The following is a 24,903-nucleotide window of genomic DNA, read 5'->3' as shown; positions in this document are numbered from 1 at the left end:
CCTGCGTCGGGCTGGGCTTTCTTTGCGAGGGGGATAATCTGGGGAGTGAGAGAGTTAGGAAGCCGGGGCTGGCGTGGGGCCGTTTCTCCAGTGAAGCGTCTGATTCATCCCCAGGGGTGAGCGTTTTGCCTCCTCTCTGCCCCGGCTTGGAAGCTGCAGAGGAAGCCTGCCATGCCCGGCAAGGGGGGGGAGAAGAGACGACAAGAGAAGGCAGGTCTCGCTCCACACCTCTCACTTCTCCTCCACCCCACCTGCCACCCCTCTCGCTAAAGAGACGGTGGGGAAGGGAAGCAGCCTGGATTCTGTTAGCATTGGGGCGGGGTGGGAGGAGTTGGGCTGCGACATACGCGTCCTACCCAAGACTTGCAGCTCCGTTGTGTTTCTCGCTGTTTTGTCCAGGGAAGCACCCTGTAAAAAAAATCTCGCGAGTTCAACTTCCCTGGACAAAACAGCAAGGAACACGACGGAGCTGCAAGTCTCGGGCAGGACGCATGTCTCGCAGCCCAACTCCTCCCACCCCGCCCCAATGCTAACAGAATCTAGGCTGCTTCCTTTCCCCACCATCTTTTTAGCGAGACGGGTGGCAGGTGGGGTGGGGGAGAAGCGAGAGGTGTGGAGCGAGATGTGCTCCTCTTGCTGTCACTTCTCCCTCCCCTCCCTGGGCATAGCAGGCTTCCTCTGCAGCTTCCAAGCCAGGGCAGAGAGATGACGAAGGGTGAAACGTTCACCCTTGGGGATGAATCAGATGCTTCACTGGAGAAACGGACACACGCCAGCCCAGGCTTCCTAAATTTCTTGCTCCCCAGATTGTCCGCCTTGTAAAGAAAGCCCAACCCGATGCAAACGCCGCCTCCAGCCACCTCTTCATCCTGGTGAAACTACGTTTTGAAAGGATGATCTGCCGGGGGGGGGGATTTCCTGCACATTGGCAGTGGCGTCTCCTCACAGGGCTTCTCCCGATGTCCCAGGGGCGAAGCAACATCCCGTAAAGGAAGGCATGGAAATCCATACAACTGGGGATGTCAGAAGAAGCCTTGTGAGAAGACGCTGCTGCCAACGTGCAGGAAATCTCCTCCCCCTCCCCCTTCAGATAGTCTTGTGGGCTGGCCGGAGAAGTTTTCAATGAACTTCGCTCTGTCTGTGCCTCTGCAGGCAGCAGTATCGGCAGCATCTCCTCGCAGGTCTCATTCTTCCTTCTCTTTGGCCGATTCTCATATATTTTCAAGCAAAACACTGCCAAGAGAGGGAAGTATCTCTTCTCCCTTCCTTGCCAAACTTTGAGTGTAGACATAACGTTTCACAAAGCTCCTTAATCCGCGGCTGTTGGCTCCCTCGCTTTGTGTTTTTTATACACATACCGACATACCCACCCTTCCTGGGAATGCCGTTTCCCACTCCCAAGATTCCATTTCCAAGGAAAGAAAAGTGCTGGGGCTGCACTGGACTTTCCTCCCCGCCCTGACTCCTCTGCCTCAACTTTGCTCCTGAAACCCTGCGGGCCACTTCTCTGCTTGAGCTCAGCCGAAGGGGGGCTGAGGGCAAGGGCGAGATGAAGCTGATTGCTTCCCCTTTGCCTCCTCTCCCAAAAGCAGTCTCAGGCGCAGCCACTTTTGCAGCAGGAGACTCAAGCCGGCCTTCCGAAAGGTACTGTAGCAGCAGCTATCCACAATTTTTTTACCCTTATTTTGTCCCGATCCACGTGGCTCACTGGGCCACGTGGGTCGGGACGAAATAATGATAAAAAAAATGTGGATAGCTGCTGCTACAGTACCCTTCAGAAGGCCGGGGCGAGGCACGTGGGGTGCATCACTTGGCCTCCTGCTGCTTTTGTGGCCGTAATCGATGGCAAAGGTAGCCGCACTTGCCGGAGGCCACAGCCTGAGCAGCACCCGCAAATCAGCTGTTTTTTTAATGGAAGCCGGATCAGCTCAACTGATCCGATTAAGGAGCCGAGAAGCGCTGAGGTGACTAGGGAAGGGAAGGGCTTCCTCCTGTACTTGCCATGGCACCCTTTCACTTGGGCTTATTTTCGGGGGGGGGGGGGGGGGCTATATTTACACCCACCTCAAAAACCAGGCAAAAACCAGGCCTGGGCTTATTAGCAGGACATGTCGTATTTTCGGGGAAACACGGTATTTACCATATTTTATCTTTATTTTGTTATATTTGATTGATTTTATTGTATAGGTAGTCTGCACTTAGCTACCACAATTGGGACCAGCAACTCAGTGGCTAAGCAATGTGGTTGTTAAGCAAGACCTCACATGACTGCAATTTTCTGGTTTTACTGGCAGCTTCTCCACTGAATCTACTTGTTGGGAGCTGGCTGTAAAGTGTGCAAATAGTGATCACATGATCCTGGAACATTGCAACATTGTAATTGAAAGCTGGTTGCCAAGCACCCATAACATGATTATGTGACCATGGGGAAGCTGAGATGGCTGCCGCTACTAGGATCCATCATAAATCCGCCTCATTTAGCACTATTGTAACTTCAGCACAGTTGCTAAATTAAGTGAGGACTACCTTCATTATTTTTATTTTTATCCATATAAAATACAAAACATAATCCTGTTTATTCATTTTAAAAACAAATCTGAATTTCAGTTCTCCTGGGATCATTAATATATAATTTTCAGGCAAGTAATGGTTCTCTAAGGCATCAATTTTAGTTTATAATAAAAGAGCAAATAGTCTCAATCCATACCTATTAGTCCATATGAAATGAATTTGTTTACTGATGTCAGAGCCAGTCCAGTAATCGGGCCTGTAGTATCTTCTGATCGAATAACTTCCAGAAAAGGTCGAAGAAAAACAATAGGTTCAATGACCGAAAGTTCTAAATCAGAAGACAAAATTAAACATCATAAAAGTTACTTGTAGAACAGGGAAAATATTCCTCCAGTGAAGGAAGAATCTTGCTGAAATTCAAGTCTGGCAACCCCAAGACGAGTTCATTGGTTTATTTATTTACACTTATATTCAAATAAACTACACAAGGAAATCTAAAAAGTTATTTGTCTTATATATCAATAGAATAATAGGGAAAAAAGAATATATGAAACTTATTCACTAAAGATATTATTTTTATTACAATTTTTAATTGCTAAGATACCTGTAATTTCTCTTGTATAACCTGAAAGTGCATAATCATTCAGTCTTCCTTCCCTTCTCCCTTTCCACCTCATCCCAGTTTAAATATTATTTAGTTTGATAATATATTATTTTACTAAAATGTAAATTGCTTTTATAACTAGTATGATTGCCGGCAGGAATATTTGAGAGGAGAGGGACTGGATGTGAGATAATTGTAGTTAACTGCAGAATGTATATTGTTATAATATACTCATGCATGTAGCCATTGGGTCATTGACCTTTAGTGAGTTAGGACAGCTAACCCGAGCATGTGAAGACAGATTCTGGCAGATTGAGTGGATGAAACCTAGCAGAATAGGACAATGGTCATGAAAGCGGTCTTTACAAGCAACGTAGTACGGACACAAAAGATGTCCTGGTCAACCACTGTGCCTAGAACATCTCCAACTATCTCGACTCTTGTCCTGCCATTGGAGGAAGATGGAATCTGGGAAGAGAGAGTGAGGTTGATTCTGCGCACCTCTCCCTCACCCAAATCCAATTCATATGCAAGTTCTGACATCCCCCCAACTGTCGTAAACCTTCAAAGTCCTGTGACAATGGGCGACAAATATATATGACCCAGAAAAATGATGCAATATCAAATCTGGGACAGTTACTGGGACCAGAGATTTATTCTTCCGAGCTTTTGAAATCATGCTGGAGCAGAGTAGAGAGAAGATCCCTGAGGATGGGCTCCAGCATTAGTCCAAAAACTCAGAAGAGTATATTTCTGGTCCCAGTGACTGACCCAAATTCGATCTTTGCCATCTATATTTAATAAAAGTACTATGTTACCATATTTTTCGGAGTATAAAATGCTCCGGAGTATAAGACACACCTTAGCTTTTGGGAGGGAAAATAATAAGAAGAAAAATTCTGCCTGTGCCTACCAGCATCCAAGGTATTCAGCTGACACATGGTAACAAGGTCAGCCAATGAATAGGCATAGCAACTAAGTCAGCCAATGAGGGCTATTTGGACTCTGAAATTTGTTGTGTGAGCAAGGAGGAGACAGGAAGGAGCCTGGCTTAGCAGAGAACTGAAAGTGAAACTACTTGTGTTTTGCTTGTATTTACTGCTACCTTGGAAAACCTGGCTTTGGTAATGTATTGTATATTATTATTATTTTGAATCCTGCTGAATCAGGAATCATACTGTGCTTTCTGAATGTGATTGCTGCTGCAAACTCTGACCAGCCAGGTCAGCTTTAACACTTATTGCAGCCTGATTCAGCACAGCTGACTGGCGGGTGGATCGGACTGCCGGAATACCCCCAATCAGCTGTTCAGGCTGCAGGGATTGCCACAGGCCATCGCTGTCTCCATGCCTCACGTTTTTGGCTTCTGGTGGGGGCGGGTGGGGCTACATTTGGTGTGTCAGATGCACCCAAATTTTCACCCTCTTTTTTTTTGGGGGGGGGGGGGAAGGTGCATCTTATACTCCCAAAAATAAGGTAAATAAAGATGTCACTGATGTAAAAACCTATTTATCTACCAATCCAATTAATCCAGCATCTGTTCGTTATATAAAAAAGCAGTCAACAGATAACCCCAAAAGTAAAATTAATCTTCAAAGCCCATCTGTTATTGTATTTAACATGAAGAAAGTCCATAAATGGCTTCCAGTCTCTTATAAACTTATCTAATCCATTGTCTGTAATCAATGGAGTTAATTTCACCATCTCTGCCAGTTTGGTCAATTTTAAAGTCCTCTCTTCAACAGTTGGCATCCTCTTTTCCTTCCAATGCTTAGTATAAATAATCCTTGTAGCAGTCACCATGTAGAGAAATAATGTTTCAAACTGTTTTTCTATCCAATTTGTCCATAATATCTAGAAGAAACGCTTCAGGTGTCATTAGGAATCGTATTTTACATATTTTCTGCATTGTCATTATTATATTCATCCAATATATGTCAACTGTCCAAGCAGTGAAACCAAACAAGGAAACACTCTCGGGAGATTTGAATTCCCAAAAGTAAAACTTTATTGGATATACCATGTTGATACAAAAGAAACAAAACCAATTCTTGTTTTCCCGCACAAATGCTTGCCCAGTTAAATAATACCTTCCCTTTCTCCCCACCCCTGGGGTCATCACATTGTCCAATTATGAGACGTTCTTTTGTTATGGGAACAATCCATCTTTTTCCTAAGCACCTGCAGCAGTGATCTTGATGGCTTCCATGCTGTCACAATCTCTGCATACACTCTCCACATTCCATTTCCCCTTTCTCTCCCCCCAGCTTATTGGCAAGTTGAAAAACATTAAGGTTTGAAAGAAACAAAGCGGTTCAATCTTGACAATATGATTTAGCATACTTACAAGACCACCACATATGGTAAAATGTATCTGAAATTTGATTGCATTTCCACCATTGTTGACAGTCCCTCTACTCATTTCACCAATCTAGCCACAGCCAAATACCAACAATACATTATTTTATAATAATTTTCTTTTAAACTGCAATTCAAACTAAATTTTAAATCATTGGTCCATGCATTTTCCCATTGGTCTAACATGAAGATGAATCTCAAAAATGAATATGTTAAAGTTTGAATAGTAAAATTGTTAAAACGTAAATAGCCTTTACAAGACACTATTTTCCTAATTGTATCACATCTCTGTTCAGCAGCTGAAAATCCTCCCTGCTGAAATGCAAGAAGGATTTTTAGTCTCTGAGCAACAAAACAGACACTCACGTGTGGCCTGCATCAGGCCTCCCCCACCCATTTAAGGTACTCTGCATTCCTTATCTTATTGCACAGACATTTCATTCTCTGCTTGGATTTCAGCTCCCTCTTGTCTCTGAGGGCTGGCTGAAAAAGCTACCTGCCAAAGGACAGCTCCCATCTGTGCATGGAAGAAAACTCCTTCAGGGTTAGAATTCCATTTCTACATCCCGTCAAAAAAGTTCAGCTCCCCTCCATGCACAGAAGGGAATGCTTTTGGTGGGATGCAAGAACAGAGCTCATTTCTGCACCCTGCCAAAGGAATTCTGTTCCTGTTGGTAAGCAGAAATTTCAGTCCGCTCCCAGAGATGAGAAAGAGTTCTCTTGGTAGGTGGCAGCAGTTTTCAAACTTCCTTGCCAGCTTGGCCACTGACTTTCTGGGGAAGTTGTCAGAGACTGCAAATGATGAACATATGATTGTAGGGCACTTGGCAATTGTAAGTGCAAACAGGTTGCAAAGCACACAGATCAAGATCAAATGACTATGTAGCACTGGTGCAACATTTTGTGACTACTGGAAGTGCTTTAGAGGCCGGTAAAGCACTCTTTCTGAGGTTGTCACAATCTTCAAATGAATGTATAAGATGAGGACTACCTGGATGCTGGTGAAGATAATAAAAACCTGATGTGTATGTGCATTATCAAAAATTTCTGAAGAGTACAACAGATTACCATTAAAATGAAATTATTTTGCCTAGTGGGACTGTAGCTGATAAATCAGCATAAACTGATTAAAAAAACACTTTATCCTACTTTTGGATTTATTGGTCAGATGTAATAGTGCGTCATCTCTATGTCCTCAAATAAATAACAATAACAATGTTTCATTATTATTTCTTTTATTAATCCATCCCAAATATAAACCAATACATCCGTGATGGCGAACCTATGGCACGCGTGCCACAGGTGGCACACAGAGCCATTTCTGAGGGCACACAAGGTGTTGCCTTGTCAGCTCCAGCTGATTTTCAGCCACCGGAAGCTTCCCTGAAGCCTCTGGAGGGCAAAGAACCGCCCAACGCGCAAACCGGAACTTTGAGAACGGACTTCCAGTTTGCACATTGGGCGGTTTTTCGCCCTCCAGAGGCTTCAGGGGAGCCTCCTGAAAGCAAAAAACGGCGCAACGGGCAACCCAGAAGTTCATTCCCAAACTTCCGGTTTGCATGTTGGGCTGTTTTTCGCCCTCCCCAAGACCCTAGAAAGCCTCTGGAGCCTGAGGAGGGCAAAAAACGGTCAGAAAATGGGTCGTTTCCGGCCTCCGGAGGGCCTCCGAGAGGGCAGGGGAGGCCATTTTCACCCTCCCCAGGCTCCTAGAAAGCCTGGGGAGGGCGATAAACAGACATAACTGGTCCACCGAAAATCAGAAAATGGGCCATTTCCAGCCGGGGGGGCGCTTTCACCCTCCCCAGACTCCAAGAGAACCATGTGTGCATGTGTGGGAGGGGTCACGCGCACATGTGCAAGGGGCACAGCGTGAGGGGCATTAAATTATGGGGGCCGGCATGCGAGTGAGCACAATAGCACGTGCGTGTTTTTGGCATTCGAGACAAAAAAGGTTCGCCATCACTGCAATACATGATATAAAAATAACAGCATATTTAACATAACAAAGATACCGACTGAATCATACTGCCTAAAGTTTGGCAACAAAACAATTTTTTTAAACCAATACAGAAAGCTACTAGGATCAGAGCAGGTCTAATTTCGGTCATAACAGAAACGGTTCCCCTCCAGACATTTATTAGATTATAGTCCCTAATGGACAGGACCTGGAGAATGCCTCTTCTGCTGGATCTTACGGAATAGGTAAATATCACTGAAGAGGGACAGTCCTATAAGTTATCTGGTCTCATGTCATGAACTGGGATTTTTCTCCTTCCTCCTTTTTTGGGGGGACGGGGGTATGTTTTCTCTTTTTTGTTATGTTTATTTGTTATTGAACAATGACTTGTGTTTTCACACGTGCACTTCTGAAATTTTTATCGAATAAATTAATTCTAGGTACAAAAGTTATACAAATATAAAATAAAGAAAAAATATGGTCAATAATTACTGGATGTCAATTATATTAAATTACATTCAATAATCACAACTGTTAGTACGTAGGTAGATTAATTGTAAGCTAAAGCAGTTAATGTTGCCTCTTTCAGGCCGAAAAACAGTTCATGTTCAGTTTAACAACAGTAGAGGGCAACATTGGAAAATCTAAAAAATGGCAAGAAGATTAATGGGGAAATTCGTCATCTTTTCTGGTATGCATTTAAACAGATTTATTATATTGAATGCTTATTCTTCAACTATACTGAGGTAAACAATATCCTGTCTCCTGTTCCTTTCCCTCCAAACTAACACGGCAAACTTTGCTTACAAATCAGCATGGAAGTTAATGAGCAAATTTTTATAATGAGTTATAAAGATTGGATCAGAAAAAAGAATGTACACTTCATGCTCTATCTCAGCGATGTAGTGAAAGTAAGAATTATTTCTCTCTTCCTTCCTAAACTGCAATAGGAATATTACAAGGAATAACAAGATTAGGTTTCTGCTTTGACATCCTGAACAGAGGAGAAAGTAAAAGATGGAAGTCAAATAAGCATGTACCTCCAAGAATCAATTTATAGATGATGAGAGAGAAATAACACCCAGCAACAGATTTATATCTGTATCTTCTCTTCTCTCTGCAATTGTTTCTAAATTATTAGTTCAATCAAGCAATCTTTGCAGGATGGTTCTAAGACTCAAGTGACATACAGTGGGGCAAAAAAGTATTTAGTCAGCGACCAATTGTGCAAGTTCTCCCACTTAAAAAGATGAAAGAGACCTGTAATTGGCATCATAGGTAGACCTCAACTATGAGAGACAAAATGTAAAAAAAAAAAAAACCAAACAATCACATTGGCTGATTTGGAAATAATTTATTTGCAAATTATGCTGGAAAATAAGTATTTGGTCAATATCAAAAGTTCATCTCAATATTTTGTTATATATCCTTTGTTGGCAATGACAGAGGTCAAACGTTTTCTGTAAGTCTTCACAAGGTTGGCACACACTGTTGCTGGTATGTTGGCCCATTCATCCATGCAGATCTCCTCCAGAGCAGTGATGTTTTGGGGCTGTCACTGGGCAACACGGACTTTCAACTCCCTCCAAAGATTTTCTATGGGGTTGAGATCTGGAGACTGGCTAGGCCACTCCAGGACCTTGAAATGCTTCTTACGAAGCCACTCCTTCGTTGCCCGGGCGATATGTTTGGAATCATTGTCATGTTGAAAGACCCAGCCACGTTTCATCTTCAATGCCCTTGCTGATGGAAGGAGGTTTGCACTCAAAATCCCACGATACATGGCCCCATTCATTCTGTCCTGTACACGGATCAGTCATCCTAGTCCCTTTGCAGAGAAACAGCCCCAAAGCATGATGTTGCCACCCCCGTGCTTCACAGTAGGTATGGTGTTCTTTGGATGCAACTCAGCATTCCCTCTCCTCCAAACACGACGAGCTGTGTTTCTACCAAACAGTTCTATTTTGGTTTCATCCGACCATATGACATTCTCCCAATCCTCTTCTGGATCATCCAAATGCTCTCTAGCAAACTTCAGATGGGCCCGGACATGGACTGGCTTAAGCAGGGGGACACGTCTGGCACTGCAGGATCTGAGTCCCTGGCGGCTTAGTGTGTTACTGATGGTAGCCTTTGTTACATTGGTCCCAGCTCTCTGCAGGTCATTCACTAGGTCCCCCTGTGTGTTCCTGGGATTTTTGCTCACCGTTCTTGGTATCATTTTGACCCCACTGGGTGAGATCTTGCATGGAGCCCCAGATCGAGGGAGATTATCAGTGGTCTTGTATGTCTTCCATTTTCTAATTATTGCTCCCACAGTTGATTTGTTCACACCAAGCTGCTTGCCTATTGCAGATTCAGTCTTCCCAGCCTGGTGCAGGTCTACAATTTTGTTTCTGGTGTCCTTTGACAGCTCTTTGGTCTTCACCATAGTGGAGTTTGGAGTGTGACTGTTTGAGGTTGTGGGCAGGTGTCTTTTATACTGATAACAAGTTCAAACAGGTGCCATTGATACAGGTAATGAGTGCAGGACAGAGGAGCCTCCTAAAGAAGAAGGTACAGGTCTGTGAGAGCCAGAAATCTTGCTTGTTTGTAGGTGACCAAATACTTATTTTCCACCATAATTTGCAAATAAATTATTTCCAAATCAGCCAATGTGATTGTTTGGTTTTTTTTTTACATTTTGTCTCTCATAGTTGAGGTCTACCTATGATGCCAATTACAGGCCTCTCTCATCTTTTTAAGTGGGAGAACTTACACAATTGGTGGTTGACTAAATACTTTTTTGCCCCACTGTATCCTCTCCCTGCTTGTATACCATTGTAATTGCCCTATGCATATTACACCTGGGTAGATACAGCCCAAGGGGCTACAGCATTATGAATCAAAAGATAGCTTGCAGCTATGCTATCTTCCTATTTTTTTAAAAGAAAGAGACAGAACAATTAAATATACAAACATTAGAAAGGTTTAGGTCAGTGATGGAGGATCTTTTTCTTACAGTGTGCCAAAATTGTGTGCACTACCACGTGCATGCACATGCCCCTCAATTTCCCTGTCCACCTACACATGCGCACGCAGACCCCCCTCCTACACATGTGTGCCCAACCCCTCCCCAGGCTCCAGAGGCTTTCCTGAAGCCTGGGGAGGGTGAAAGCAGCCTTCCCCGGTCGCCCTCTGGAAGCCAGAAATGGGTGATTTCCGAACTTCTGGTTGGGTCATTGGGGCCTTTTTTTGCCCTCCCCAGGCTTCAGGAAAGCCTCCGGAGCCTGGGAAGGGTGAAAAATGGCCGCAACAGGCCAAATGGAAGTTTGGGAACAAACTTCTGGTTGGGCCATTGAGGCTGTTTTTCGCCCTCCCCAACCTTCGGAGGCTTTCCTGAAGCCTTGGGAGGGCGAAAAACGACCCCAACAGCCTAATCACAAGTTCGGGAATGAACTTCCAGTTGGCCTGTTGGGACTGTTTTTCGCCCTCCCCAACCTCCAGAGGTTTTCCTGACGCCTGGGGAGGGCGAAAATGGCCTTCCCTCGCCCTCCGGAAGGACAACAAATCAGCTGGCCAGCGCACGTATGCATGCGTGTTAGAGCTGACAGCTGGAATGCCACCAAATATGGCTCCGCATGCCATAGGTTCACCATCACGAGTGTAGGTAAATGACAATGATATCTGGACCCTTGAGACAGGACAATCAAACTAGAGACAAGAGCAGAATACAGTAAAATTTTATAACCAAACAAAATGTTTTATATATAGTTGTCTCTTAAACTAAAGGGACAGAATTACATTTATACACAATAAGTTCCCTAAGTACTAATTTGCACAGAATTATTTTTTGGAAATAACAAGATTAGGCATTCATTTATTCAATTCATTCATTCTTTAAATTTATGTGGCCATCCATCTCACATATTTAAATCTGGACACCTAACAAAAGCAACAAAACAAATTATTATTTTTTATTGTTTTTGTTAGCTGTCCAGAATTATATATGTGATAAAATTGTTTTGTATTCTGGTGTCAAACCAGAATAAACCAGCCACCAAGGACACCTGGCCTGGGACCAGATTTTGAAACTGCTTTGAGAAGCTCCCAGCATCAAAATGGTTCCCAAAGCATCAAACCAGGATGCTGCTGGACACTGATGAAGTGCTCAAGGGGGAGAGCACCAGGGGAAGGGGGAAAAAGATCATCTTTTGCATGGGAATACTTCGATCTAGCCTTACTTTCACTGCAACCATTTGACTTTAGTAAAAGAACCCAACACTTCAACCAAATGGAGTCGACGGTCTTTCTTTCCTAAGAATCTAAGCAGGGGATAATGCTTATTTTGTATATTGTTTATATGATATTTTTGTTTTTATTTAGCGTAAGAGGTTATTTAATTATATATTTGTATCTGTACTGAAGAAAGCCAGGAGACAAATGTTTTTTATATCCTCTTTTTTTCCTGCCACTTTTTCCACAAAGACGCAAGGAAATGCAAGACAGGAGGCTCGCATGCACTGGGCCCAGGCCAAAATTAGTCAAGAAACGTCAGCCACATGCTGCTGAAGAGCCCACACTTCCTTTGAAGCTGCTGTTGCCTCTCCAGGCGAGAGATTTGCGGTTCAGTATCTCTACTGCTCTCCAGTCTCAGATTATTGGGACCTTAAGAGTACCATGAGGAGTGCAGCCCCCTTATGCCCCAGAAGATCCGGATTCACAGCATCCTACTGAGCCTCCAGAGTGAATACCTAAAGGACTCACACCTGCTCGCCTCACACATCACTTGGGACTTTGAGCTTTCTGTTCAGTCTCATGCTCCATATATACAACATCTGCCATGAAGACCTGCATGCCTATACTGATAATTAAACCCCCAAAATAGGCCAAACAGAAAGTGGACTTTGAAAACAGGTGCTTTCAAAAGGGGTGGGAGGCAGAGTACCTGTTTGTTGACATTGAAGATAAAGCTAAGTGCCTTGTTTGTGGAGCTAATGTGGCTGTACTTAAAAGAATATAACACAAGATGGCACTATGAGACAAAACATCAGGACAAGTACTAAAACTTGGACATACAGCAGAATCTAAAGAAGGTGGATGGGTTTAAAAAGAATCTGATGTCACGGCAGCATATGTTCAGAAAAGCAAAATAACAAAGTGAAGCTGCTGTGAAAGCTAGTTTTATAGTAGCAGAAGCGATAGCTAAATTGGTCCAGCCATTTACAGACAGGCAGTTTTTGAGGCGCTGTATGATTAAAGTGTGCAAACTAGCATGCGTTTCAGACCAAAAGCAAGCATTTTTTAATGTAAGCCTAAGCAGAAATACTGTTGCTGATCGTATATGTGAACTTGCCACTGATTTACAAGTACAGTTGATGGAAAAGGGAAAAGATTTCATTACATATTCCTTTGCTGTGGATGAGAGTGCTGATTTCACTGGCATGGCACAGCTGACAATCTTCATCCGTGGAATTGACTCAAGTTTATGCATTACAGAGGAACTTTTGGATATTAAATTGATACATGGCACTACCACAGGAAAAGACATATAACAGAATAGTAAGAATAAGAGTTAGGCAATTTACAATTGTAACACAGAAACTGAATAATGCATTTTAATAATTAGCACATGCAGTGTATTTTTATAATTGCTCCTGCATATATATTTATATGAAAGACATAGCATTCCTCAGAAAGCTGGTTTACTGCAGTAAGTAGAAATATTTAGACAATTCCATTTTGGTATCCCAAACACACACAGTAGTATAAACATTAGTGAACAGTCGCTCCTGTCCTTTTGTCACCAAATGTTTTTAGAGTACATCTTAAATCAGAGTTCAACAATCCTGATCTGTGGGCATAATGGCACATATAATTTCTCTGAAAGCATTCCAAATTAAATATAGATTAATTGATTATGAAATGGTAAAAAATATATACGGAGAACACTGAATATCCCAAAATTCTAATGTTCCACCTGACCAAAGGGCAGTAATAGGTAACCAGTAGTCTTCAGTCCACAGTTGAGAATCATTATTACTTTATTTAAAAAAGAAATGGTATATTATATATGTTAGGAGAAAATCAGGAGGTCATGGAAATATCTCCGAAAGTAATAGGAAATATAGAGTTTTGGATACTATATAAAAATAGAACACGTAATAAATAATTGTTTCTTCAAAACAAAAACTACCTTCATGTAAAACACTTCAGAGATGAAATAGTTTGAACACTACGGTCCATTCTGTACTCATAATATCAATCACATTCAAAAGGATTGCATCAGACCCCTGGAATGCTGAAGTCCACATATTTGCTATTGAGCATGCAAGCTGCTATTCAAGTTCAATCAGCTATAAATGTTGCTTTGTTTTAAATTTCCACTGAACTTCCTGGAATCTATTATCAGGCTGCCAGATATGTGTATTTAGCAATGGCAACATGTCCTTTTCTCCACTGCTCCAATGTCACCTCCAATGAACAGACACATATAACCCAACTAGCAAATGACACTTGAAAGTTGAATCTACTGGATCATACTGCTTTTTTAACTCTTCAAGAAGAAATACTTTCAGGACTCAGATTTTTTTCTTATACATATATCTAAAAGTATTTCCTCTTTATTTATAAAGTTATTTGCATTTCAAAATTTCTACTATTGGCTCCCACATTGCTTGTAAAGTTTCCCTTTAAAAAACATTCAGAATAAATTTTCCACAGAACACCAATCTACCTGCATATGTATTCTATCACAACTCAGAAAACAGATTTACCTTAAGGAATCCAGGAATTGCAGTATTAAAACAGAATAATTAAAATCACAATAATACTCAATTATTTTCTTTTCTGCTTTGCATATCTTAGCAAGGAAACTTCTAGTGAACTTTCTAGAAAGTTCTAGAAATTTGGAAAGCCATGTTTCTATACAGTACTGTTAGAGACCACCTTCGATTAAAAGAATGAATGAAAAAGTAGCTTTGAAATACTGAGAAAAAAACCACTTGATTTTATAATTCATGGAAACTCCTCTTCATATGTAAATATTATACTTAAAATTATGTTACATACATATAGCCTCTTAGAGTCACCTTATAGGGAAGATGGGCAACCTACAAATCTAATAAATAAATAATAAACTTGGCTTAAATATTTGCCTTATTTTTATTTCCATTTAGAAAAATAGTTCATTGCTTGTAATTCCAAAATTTATATTGGACAAATACTTCTATTAAATCAATTCAAATATGAAAAATATCAAACTTCCATTATTTGCAATCTCTACACCATGCACCGGGTTATGAATAGATGACTGGAAAAGAAGAGGGGATGTTTGATGATATTAAAGTCACAAACATGTATGATAAAGAATGGTAAAGAGCTAAAGTCCTAAAAAGAAATTGCAGACATTCAAATTACCTTATTTTTTGGAATAAAAGACGCACCGGATTATAAGACACACCTTAATTGGGGGGGTGGCGGGGGGACGACGACAAGAAAAAAAGAATTCTGTCTCTGCCTACCAGCATCAGGATCAGCAGAATCCTCACTTCCACTCGGATTTTGATAACAAGCATCACAGATCTTTTTATCCATTTAAAACAAACATTATCACCTATCAACTGGAGTGAGTAGGGTGGGGGATGATTTTCATGGGGGCAGAAGAAGGACTTGGCACCGAAGGCTCCGCTCCTGAGACGCCCCCGTCTTCCTATCTATAGCCGTAGGCATTGAAAGCCTGGCTTTCTCTCAGCAAGAACTGATAGAGATGCAGCACTTCAGTCCCCTTGGAAGCTGCCATCTCGTAAACATGGTGCCGGGCTTCGCGGCAAGTCCTCTGCACCTTTGCTGCCTCGGTTGGAGCCTGATTTCGCAAGCGGCCCGGGGAAGCATGGAGGTCGGGACTTGGTTGGTGAAATGGAGGCTGCGCAGGAAGTGTAAAGCAAGGTGGCTAGCAGCTCTGCCTGCCCCTTCTCTAGATGACCCAGGAGGAGGGCAGTTGGCTTTTGCTTCTGGCCCAGGAAGAAAGAGGTGAGTCTGTGGAAGGAGAAGGAGGGTGCAGGGCTCTGCAATGTGCAACTGGGAATTGGGGAGGAAAGATGTTCAGGTGGCAGCTCCAGCTGTACCCTCCGTTTTTGGATTGCACATTGCAGAGCCACACATCCTCTTCCTCCTCTGCAAACTCACCTCTTTCCTCCTCGGCCAGGAGCAAAAGCTGACTGCCCTCCACCTGGGTCATCTGGAGAAGAGGCAGGCAGAGCTGCTAGCTGCCTTGTCTTACACCTCCTGCGCAGCGCCCACTTCGCCAACCAAGTCCCAAGTCCCATGCTTCACTAGGCCACTTGCGGGTGGGGGCTGGCGAGTGGGTGGGCCTACCTTTGGACTATAAGATGCACCCAGATTTTCACCCTTTTTTGGGGGGGAAGGTGCATCTTATACTCCAAAAAATATGGTAGGTTAGCTTCAAACTTCAAGATCTTTTCAGCTCCCTTCTCCTGTGTGCAGGGCAACAAAAGACAACCATGTGACTACCAGTTTTTTTAAAAATGCAATCAGACCTTCCAACTTCTCGGGGGGGGGGGGAGATCTTGCGAAGTTAGAAGATCTGATAGAACTTTTTTTAAAAAAAAACTGGCATTCACATGGTCTTTTGTTGTTGCCCTACATGCTGGAGAACGGAGCTGGAAAGCAGGTTAGTGAGGGAATTGTGGTTGCTGCAGAATTTTACAGGAGGCTGTCCAGGCTGAAAATGGGGAATGGATGTGTCTGCATGCAGCTTCCCCCCGTGCCCCATTTTCCTTAGCAGAGGCACCCCAGGTCAGTCCTTTGCTATTTCCAGGTCAGCCCCATGGGCTGGATCTAAGCACCCCACGGGCCAGATACAGCCTGCGGACCTTGAATTTGACACTCCTCCTGTAGACGAATAGGTCTGGCATGAACTGGAGGGAAATGGAATGTTCTAAATTTATCTGGATCAGTTTGGCAAATTTTGCATATTCCTCAAAATAATGGATAAAAATACTGAATTTCACTAATTCTACTGATACTCCAAACTATCAATATTTCATATTGTGAAATAAGCCAAATAATTAAATAAGCCAAACAATCATGAAATAAGCTTAATCCTATTGATGGATAGTATCAATAGATTGCTGTATTTAGTAGTTTATAATATATTCAATAGGTGTCATAAGAGATTTTCACTGCATTAAAAACGTGATTCACAAAATGCTGCTCCTCTGTCCTGGTCCTATTAGACCTCTGGGCGGCTTTGGATACCATCGACCATGGTATCCTACTGCGATGACTCGGGGGGTTGGGAGTGGGGGGCATCGTTTTATGGTGGTTCTCCTCCTACCTGTCAGATCGGTCGCAGCTCGTGTTGACTTGAGGGCAGGGATCAACCCCGAGGCGCATCACTTGTGGGGGGGCCCACGGGTCAGTTCTCTCACCCCTCCAGTTCAACATATATATGAAACCACTGGGCGAGATCGTCCGTGGTTTGGGGGTACGGTATCATCAATATGCTGATGATACCCAACTTTTCATCTCTACCCCAAACCACCCAAATGATGCCCTCGACGTGATGTCCCGATGCCTGGAGGCTGTGCGGATCTGGATGGGGAGGAACAAGTTCAATCCCTCCAAGACTGGGTGGCTGTGGTTTCCGTCATCCCGATTTGTGCATCTTGTCCCATCTTTGATGATAGGGGGAGAAATTTTAGCCCCCTCAGAGAGGGCCCGCAATCTGGGAGTCCTCCTGGACAAGTGGCTTAGTTTAGAAGAACACCTGACGGCCGTGACCAGGGGGGCCTTTTACCAGGTTTGCCTGGTACGTCAGTTGCGCCCCTTCCTGGATCGGGATACTCTATGCACAGTCACTCATGCCCTCGTCCTTTCTCGCTTGGACTACTGCAATGCTCTCTACATGGGGCTGCCCTTGAAGAGCACCCGGAGGCTTCAGCTGGTCCAGAATGCGGCCGCGCGGGTTATCATGGGGGTACCTAGGTGCTCCCATGTTACACCCCTTTTAGGCGGCCTGCACTGGTTGCCGGTTGTTTTCCGGGTGCGATTCAAAGTACTAATTATGACCTTTAAAGCGTTCCATGGCTTAGGCCCAGGGTATCTGTGAGACCACCTACTGCCACCAGTAGCCTCCCACCGTCCAGTACGATCCCACAAAGTTGGCCTCCTCAGGGTGCCGTCAGCCAGACAGTGTCAGCTGGCGACCCCCAGGGGGAGAGCCTTCTCTGTGGGAGCGCCTTCCCTCTGGAATGAGCTGCTCCCGGAGCTTCGCATAATCCTCGACCTCTGGTTCTAAAAAGTTGGGTTTTCCAGCAAGCCAGTCTGGCCTGTTAATTTTATCTAATTTTTAAAATGTTATTGTTATATTAATTGGGTTTGTTTTTTTTGGATACTTATCTAATTTCCTTTTAACTTTTGTGATATGTGTTTTTTAATGTTGTACGCCGCCCTGAGTCCTTTGGGAGAAGGGCGGCATATAAATCCAATAAATCCAAATCCAATTATGTTTTAAGCAAAGCAAATTATAAAACCATATCAATATTTTCCTTATGATTATGGACTTGAATGTATAAATGTAAATGTATCCTACAATCATTGTAATGCAAGTGTAAATGAAATAAATGCATTCTACAAAAATTAAATAAATAATAAATATACAAATAAAGTTTGTGTACCAAGTAAATCAAATATTTTTAACCTACTATTTGAGAGGTCATGCTGTAAGGATCTGTAAAGTTACAACTTGTCTCTCTATAATATAAAACTGAAATAAAATCACTGGGTGATGCCAATTGTCTGGTCATTAAGAAAACAACAGAAATTCTTGTCATAATTGAAATTCACTCTTTATTGAATGTTTTGCTGATGAATGAGTTGTCAGAATTAAATACACATACTCTATTTAATGTCTGCTCACTGTAAGATTATATTTAATATCTGGAAAAATTATATTTGAATACATAACTATTTCAGCATTCTGGAATATAGTTCTCTGATTCTGGAGATACAAAACTCAATAAACATAGCTATTATTCTCTTCTTTCATGATCATGACTTCAAATCACTATCTATAACAATTATACCTCTTATCCATACTTACTAAATTCTTTGCAATTTAATATCTCCTTATAAGAGGGGGGGGGGGCTGGAATCTAGTTTTTTTTTTAAGTCTTGACCTTTTTTACACCATCTTTATAGATTGAAGGCACATTCTTGTATTCCATATGCTCATACCTTCTTCCACCTCATAAAGGTTTTTTGCATCTAATTCAGACAGCAATTTGTGCAATAACATTTGTGTCTTTTTCTTTAATTGTTCATCATTTATGAAATCAAATAATACAATCTAACAATAAATATATACCAGAGAGTACAATTTTGTCTAGTGATGAAGGCAACAGGCTAGAAATCAGGAATTCTAGTCCCACCTTTGGGACGAAAGCCAGCTGGGTGGCTTTGGGCCACTCAGTTACTCTCAGCTCTATGAAGCAGGCAAGGGCAAATCACTTCCAAAATTTTGTCAAGAAAACTGCAGGAACTTGTCAGGCACTTGTCAGAAGACAGGACTGATTTAAAGGCATGATAGATAATAGATGATATGATATGAGATATAGATATATTCTACACAAATTGAAAATATTGAAAGTATAAAACATGATAAAAATTACAATAATGTTTAAGTTTAAAACATAATTTAATAAATATGAAATAATTTCTTCATATTATATACTCAATTCTGGATAAGAAATTACTATATTATTTGTATTCCAAACAAAATAGTTTCTTCATTAAAGATATCTTTATTTCGAGGGAATTATTCAATTACTTTCATAGCTGAGTCCATGTTAACTATCTCTGAATCCCCAAAATGCAAAACCAGCATTGGACCACTGTGCTTCATTAAGACTAAGGTCAACGCAGCCGTCTACCAGGAGATTTTGGAGCACTTCATGCTTCCTTCCGCAGACGAGCTTTATAGGGATGCTCACTTCATTTTCCAGCTACCCACACTGCCAAAAGCACCAAAACCTGGTTCAATGACTGTGGGATTACTTGATTGGCCAGCAAACTCGCCTGACCTGAACCCCATAGAGAATCTATGGGGCATTGCCAAGAGAAAGATGAGAGACATGAGACCGAACAATGCAGAAGAGCTGAAGGCCGCTATTGAAGCATCCTGGTCTTCCATAACACCTCAGCAATGCCACAGGCTGATAACTTCCATGCCACGCTGCATTGAGGCAGTAATTGCTGCAAAAGGCGCCCAAGCCAAGTACTGAGTACATATGCATGCTTATACTTTTCAGAGGTCTGATATTGTTCTATGTACAATCCTTGTTTTATTGATTGCATGTAATATTCTAATTTTCTGAGATGGTGGATTTGGGGTTTTCATGAGCTGTACACCATAATCAACACAATTATGACAAATCACGGCTTGAACTATCTTGCTTTGCATGTAATGAGTCTTATCTCATATATTAGTTTCACCTTTTAAGTTGCATTACTGAAATAAATGAACTTTTGCATGATATTCTAATTTTTCGAGTTTCACCGGTAGCTCCGATTTAAAAAGTTATCAGGTTGTCTGTACTCCTTGTATGGTCTGGCCTTGCAAATAGTTCTTCTCCCCTTCCATCTACCTTCTTTTTTTCCTTGGGACCAAATAATAAGCAAATATGTGATACAGTATCTATTTAGCTGTCTGAAATTTTAAAAAAGACTATAGTTGCCTCATGAGACAACCAGCTAGAAACTGCTCTTGAATGGAATAGGAATTGCCCAAGCTGCAGTTTACCAGCCACCTGAATAAGAAAATAACAGAATTGGAATGGACCTAGGAGGTTCATCTCCTGTGCAGGTGCACTCCACCCAAATGAGTGCATGCACACATGTTCGCCTGCTGCTCATGCAGGGTGTGTGTGTGTGTGCATGCATTCACACATGTTCCCCTGCTGCTTCGGGTGGTCCAGTTTTGGCCGTGGCCCGGGGGTTGGGGACCCCTGTTCTAGTCCAACTTCATACTCAAGCAGGAAATCTATACCATTTAAAACCTCCAATATTGGAGAATCCACAATTTCTGGAGGCAAGTCGTTCCATTGATAGTTAAACTGGTTTGTTTTCAGTAAGCGTAACTTTCAGCATTGGAAAAGGATTGGAAAAGGTCAGTTTACATTCCAATTCCAAAGAAAGGCAATGCCAAAGAAGGTTCAAACTATTGCACCATTGCACTCATTTCACATGCTAGTAAAGTTATGCTCAAAATCCTACAAGCTAGGCTCCAGCAGTATGTGGATTGAGAACTACCAGAAGTACAGGCAGAATTTCAAAGAGGCAGAGGAATTAGAGAACAAATTGGCAACATACGCTGGATCATGGAGAAAGCTAGGGCATTCCAGAAAAGCATCTACTTCTGCTTCATTGACTATGCTAAAGCCTTTGAGTGTATGGATCACAACAAATAGTGGCAAGTTCTTAAAGAGATGGGAGTACCAGATCATCTTATTTGTCTCTTGAGAAACCTATATGGGGGCCAAGAAGAACTGGACATGGAACCACTGATTGGATCAAAATTGGGAAAGGAGTCCGGCAAGACTGTATACTGTCACACTCCCTATTTAACATATGCACAGCACATCATGAGAAAGATGGGCTAGATGAATCAAAAGTTGGAATTAAGATTCCCAGGAGAAATATCAGCAACTTCAGATATGCAGATGATACTACTTTAATGGCAGAAAGTGAAGACGAACTAAAGAGTCTGTTGATGTGGATGAAGGAGGAGAGTGCAAACGTTGGCTGGAAACTGAACATTAAGAAAACTAAGATCATGGCATTTGGCCCTCTCAATTCCTGGCAAACAGATGGGGAAGAAATAGAGGTAGTGATAGATTTAATTTTCCTGGACTCCAAGATCACCGCAGAAGGGGACTGCAGCCAAGAAATTAAAAGATGATTGCTCCTGGGGAGGAAAGCTATGGCAAATCTAGACAGCATACTAAAAAGCAGAGACACCACCCTGCCAACCAAAGTGTGTATAGTCAAGGCTATGGTTTTCCCAGTTGCAATGTGAAAGTTGGACCATAAGAAAGGCTGTGTCAAAGAATTAGGCCTTTGAACTATGGTGATGGAGCAGACTCCTGTGAGTCCCTTGGACTGTAAGGTGATCAAACTGGTCAGTCCTTGAGGAGACTGACTGCTTTTTAGAAAGCCAGATCCTGAAGATGAAACTTAAATACTTTGACAACCTAATGAAGAAGGAAGGATTCACTGGAGAAGAACCTAATGCTGGGAACGATTGAGGGCAAAAGAAGAAGGGGACCACAGAGAATGAGGTGGATGGATGGAGTCACCGAAGCAGTAGGCGTGAACTTAAATGGACTCCAGAGGATGGTAGAGGCTTGGAAGAACATCGTCCATGGGATCGCGATGGGTTGGACACGACTTCACAACTAACAATAAACTTTGAGCAATAAGATTCTTTTACTGACCTGTCCTTTTGCAATTAAAATCTATGAAAGGAAACTAGCAATGAAAGGCTTTTTTAAAAAAAGCATAGTAAAATTATTTTTAATCTATTCCTTTTATATTGCATTTAAAAAAATAGTAGTGATTTTTTAAAAGCTTATTTTTTCATATATATATTTTCTAAAATTGGTACTTGTTGCAAACATGCTTTCATTTATATCTACAATATCAGCAACAGGGAGAACATTTGTGAACTTATTTGCAAGTATTAGGTAAGTAGCTCTTGATAGATATTCAAAACTTTTCAAAGTTGTGAAATCTTGGGACAAAAATAATATAAAAAGGCACTGTGAATTATATATATATATTTATATAATTATGTATAATTTTATACATATAATTTTTTAAAAATTTTTTTAAAAAAAGTAGAGGCAGAAGCAAGAAACAAAATGTATACCGATACAATATTTTTTTAAAAAAAATCTACTTGTCCATATAAGGAAACTAAAGTCACGATGGAAACTTCCAAAAGTCAAGTCAATGGGTGAACTGAAAAACTTACTAGAGGCCCTAGTGCTAAAGGTAAACACCTTTCTGTCTCAACTGGGGCATCCCATGCCTAATTCCTAAACAGTTAAATAAGCAATGTCACTAAGGAGAAAAAGGTATTCTTCTGCAACATATCTAACATTTACATTGCTCATTAAACAGATTTTGTTTAAATAATGAACAAACTGCATTAGCTTCCAATGAGAATTGTAGAATTATAAGTAAACTAATAAAGCTCAGAGGAGATGGAGGAAATGGGAGGGAGAAGAGAGTATATTGACTAACATAAAGGGCGCAGCTTGAGAAAGGATATTCCTGCCACACCTGATCAAACATAATCCACAAAGGGGAGAGTGAAAAAAGAATTAGAGGAGAAGCGAGACAAGGCTGTTGGAAATTTGCATCCAGAACAGATTAAAACAAATTCAGTAGGGACTGGGGAAATACAGAATATATATTACTATAAATGCAAAAGCTGACTCAAATGTCAAGATTACTGCTTGAATAAATCTGAATATGAAAGTCATTGGTTCCATAACTTAATGAAGGAATGTTCAAGAAGAATCTAGGCAAGAGCTGAAAAATGCCCTAAAAGATGAAAGTAGAGGTGTTCAAGAATACTAGTGAAACTCATCTATACAACTCAGCAAAACAAAATTAATGTTGTACAATGTCTTCAGGGTAATCTTAAAGGGATGTTCAGTTACAATTAAACGTCACAGAAGAATCAGTGACGCTGATCAATAATGAGGTACAAAAATGTAATTATTGATTCCAGAGTTAAACAGGAATTTGGAATCTGTTCCTTTAAGTATGCTGATGTTGCACACCTCTCTTATTAGCCCAGTAAAATGTTCAAGTAACTATTATACTGCTCTGTACATAAAACATGATTTTCTGTGTAATCTTTGCATAAAGTAAAAAGTTATTTGAACTTATATGAGAGTTTTTCCATCTTTAAGTCAATAGGTAGTTTATGTGCATACAAAATCAGAACCCTTCCCTCTGTTTACTTTGTTATTTAATCTATGCATATATCTAAAATATTTTGAAGGATAATTTAAGTGATGATTTAGGTGTTTAAAAGAGCATCAAGCCAACTTTAGCCTAGAAAATCTTGAAATTATTTTTTTCTTTTTGTATCAGAATATAGAATATCAGTGTTAGAAGAGACCTTGGAAATCTTCCAAACCAACCCCTATACCATTCCAGACAAATGATTGTCCAATCTCTTCTTAAAAGCCTCCAGTGTTGGATGAAATTATTACAGGTAGTCCTCGAGTTATGAACATTCACTTAGTGAATGTTCAAAGTTATAACATCCCCGCCAAAAGTACTTATGACCAGGTGCCAAATTTATGTATGTTGCAGCATCACAGCAGTCATTCACACTGCAGTGTCTACAGAAACACTGAATCATGCTACTTTGTTGCCATGACTAAGAGTCCTGAACTACCCATACTCGCCTCCTGCCCAGCCTTGGGTGCTGGAGCCCTTGTCCAGCCAGGTGGAAAAGCACCGGGCTTGCCTTGCCTCTCCTTTTCCCCAACAAGACCCAGCCTCCCTCACAAGCAGGCACGGCCCCAGACTGCCACTTACTGGAGTTCCGAACCTGCCTGGAGCTGGAGAGCTTGGCACACCACCACCCTGCTCCCCTCACTTGCCAAAAGCACCCCCTTTGCAAATTGCAAGAGGGACTCCTAAACAAACCTGCTTTCTAACTCTGTCACATTTCTCTGCTACTGTGGAGCTGGAGAGCTAAGCATGCCACCGCACAGCTCCTCTCACTTTGGAGAGGAGATTTCGCAGAGGTGTGGAGAGCAATGCCTTTGCAGCTTTGCATAGCACACTTTAAAATAACTGATTTTAACAAACTCAGAGAGAACCTAAAAAAGATTCCATGGATGAAAATCCTAAAGGGAAAAAATAGCTCAATAAGCGTGGGAAACTCTGAAAAATGTCATCATAAAAATCCAGTCCAGCATAATATACCATGTGCACAATTATTAGGCAAGCTGTATTTTGGAGGATTAATTTTATTATTGAACAATTAATGCTCTTGGTCAATCCAAAATGTTAATAAGCCTCAAACTTGAATATTTAAGAAAACAAAAGTGAGGTTTTGGCTTTCTTAGGAAAATCTCTATGCGTGGACAATTATTGGGCAACTATTAGAGTGCAGAATTATTATGCAACTAAATAAAAATGAATTTTTTCCCAACTCACTCATTTATTTTCATCTGTTAAAGTGAGAATAATAAACAAACAACTCAAAATTTACAAATAAACATTTCAGTTTAAAAAAAAATCAGTGACCAATGTAGCCACCCTTCTTTTCAGTAACAGTCATAAGATTTCCATTTGTGAAGTCTGTCTTTTCTTTTTTTTAAGAAATATATCCAATCAATGCATGAACAGTGTGGCAGCTAAGTGTCATACATTCCAATACAAA

The 24,903-nt window shown here is 41.4% G+C and overlaps 1 protein-coding gene across 5 annotated transcripts in view; it reads right to left on the bottom strand.

Moving 5' to 3' along the window:
- The window catches only part of GBF1 (golgi brefeldin A resistant guanine nucleotide exchange factor 1), a 197,108-nt gene that overhangs the window by 146,564 nt on the left and 25,641 nt on the right, over nt 1-24,903 (bottom strand). For all 5 annotated transcript variants that reach the window (XM_081956539.1, XM_081956541.1, XM_081956540.1 and 2 more), the window contains exon 4: nt 2,708-2,839. In XM_081956539.1, coding sequence (XP_081812665.1) covers nt 2,708-2,839 — 132 coding nt within the window. The remainder of the gene's footprint in view (nt 1-2,707; nt 2,840-24,903) is intronic.

The sequence above is a fragment of the Natrix helvetica genome, assembly GCF_964273705.1.
Source record: "Natrix helvetica genome assembly, chromosome: 5".
Lineage (NCBI taxonomy): Eukaryota > Metazoa > Chordata > Lepidosauria > Squamata > Natricidae > Natrix > Natrix helvetica.
This window is presented reverse-complemented; position numbering and strand designations above follow the sequence as displayed.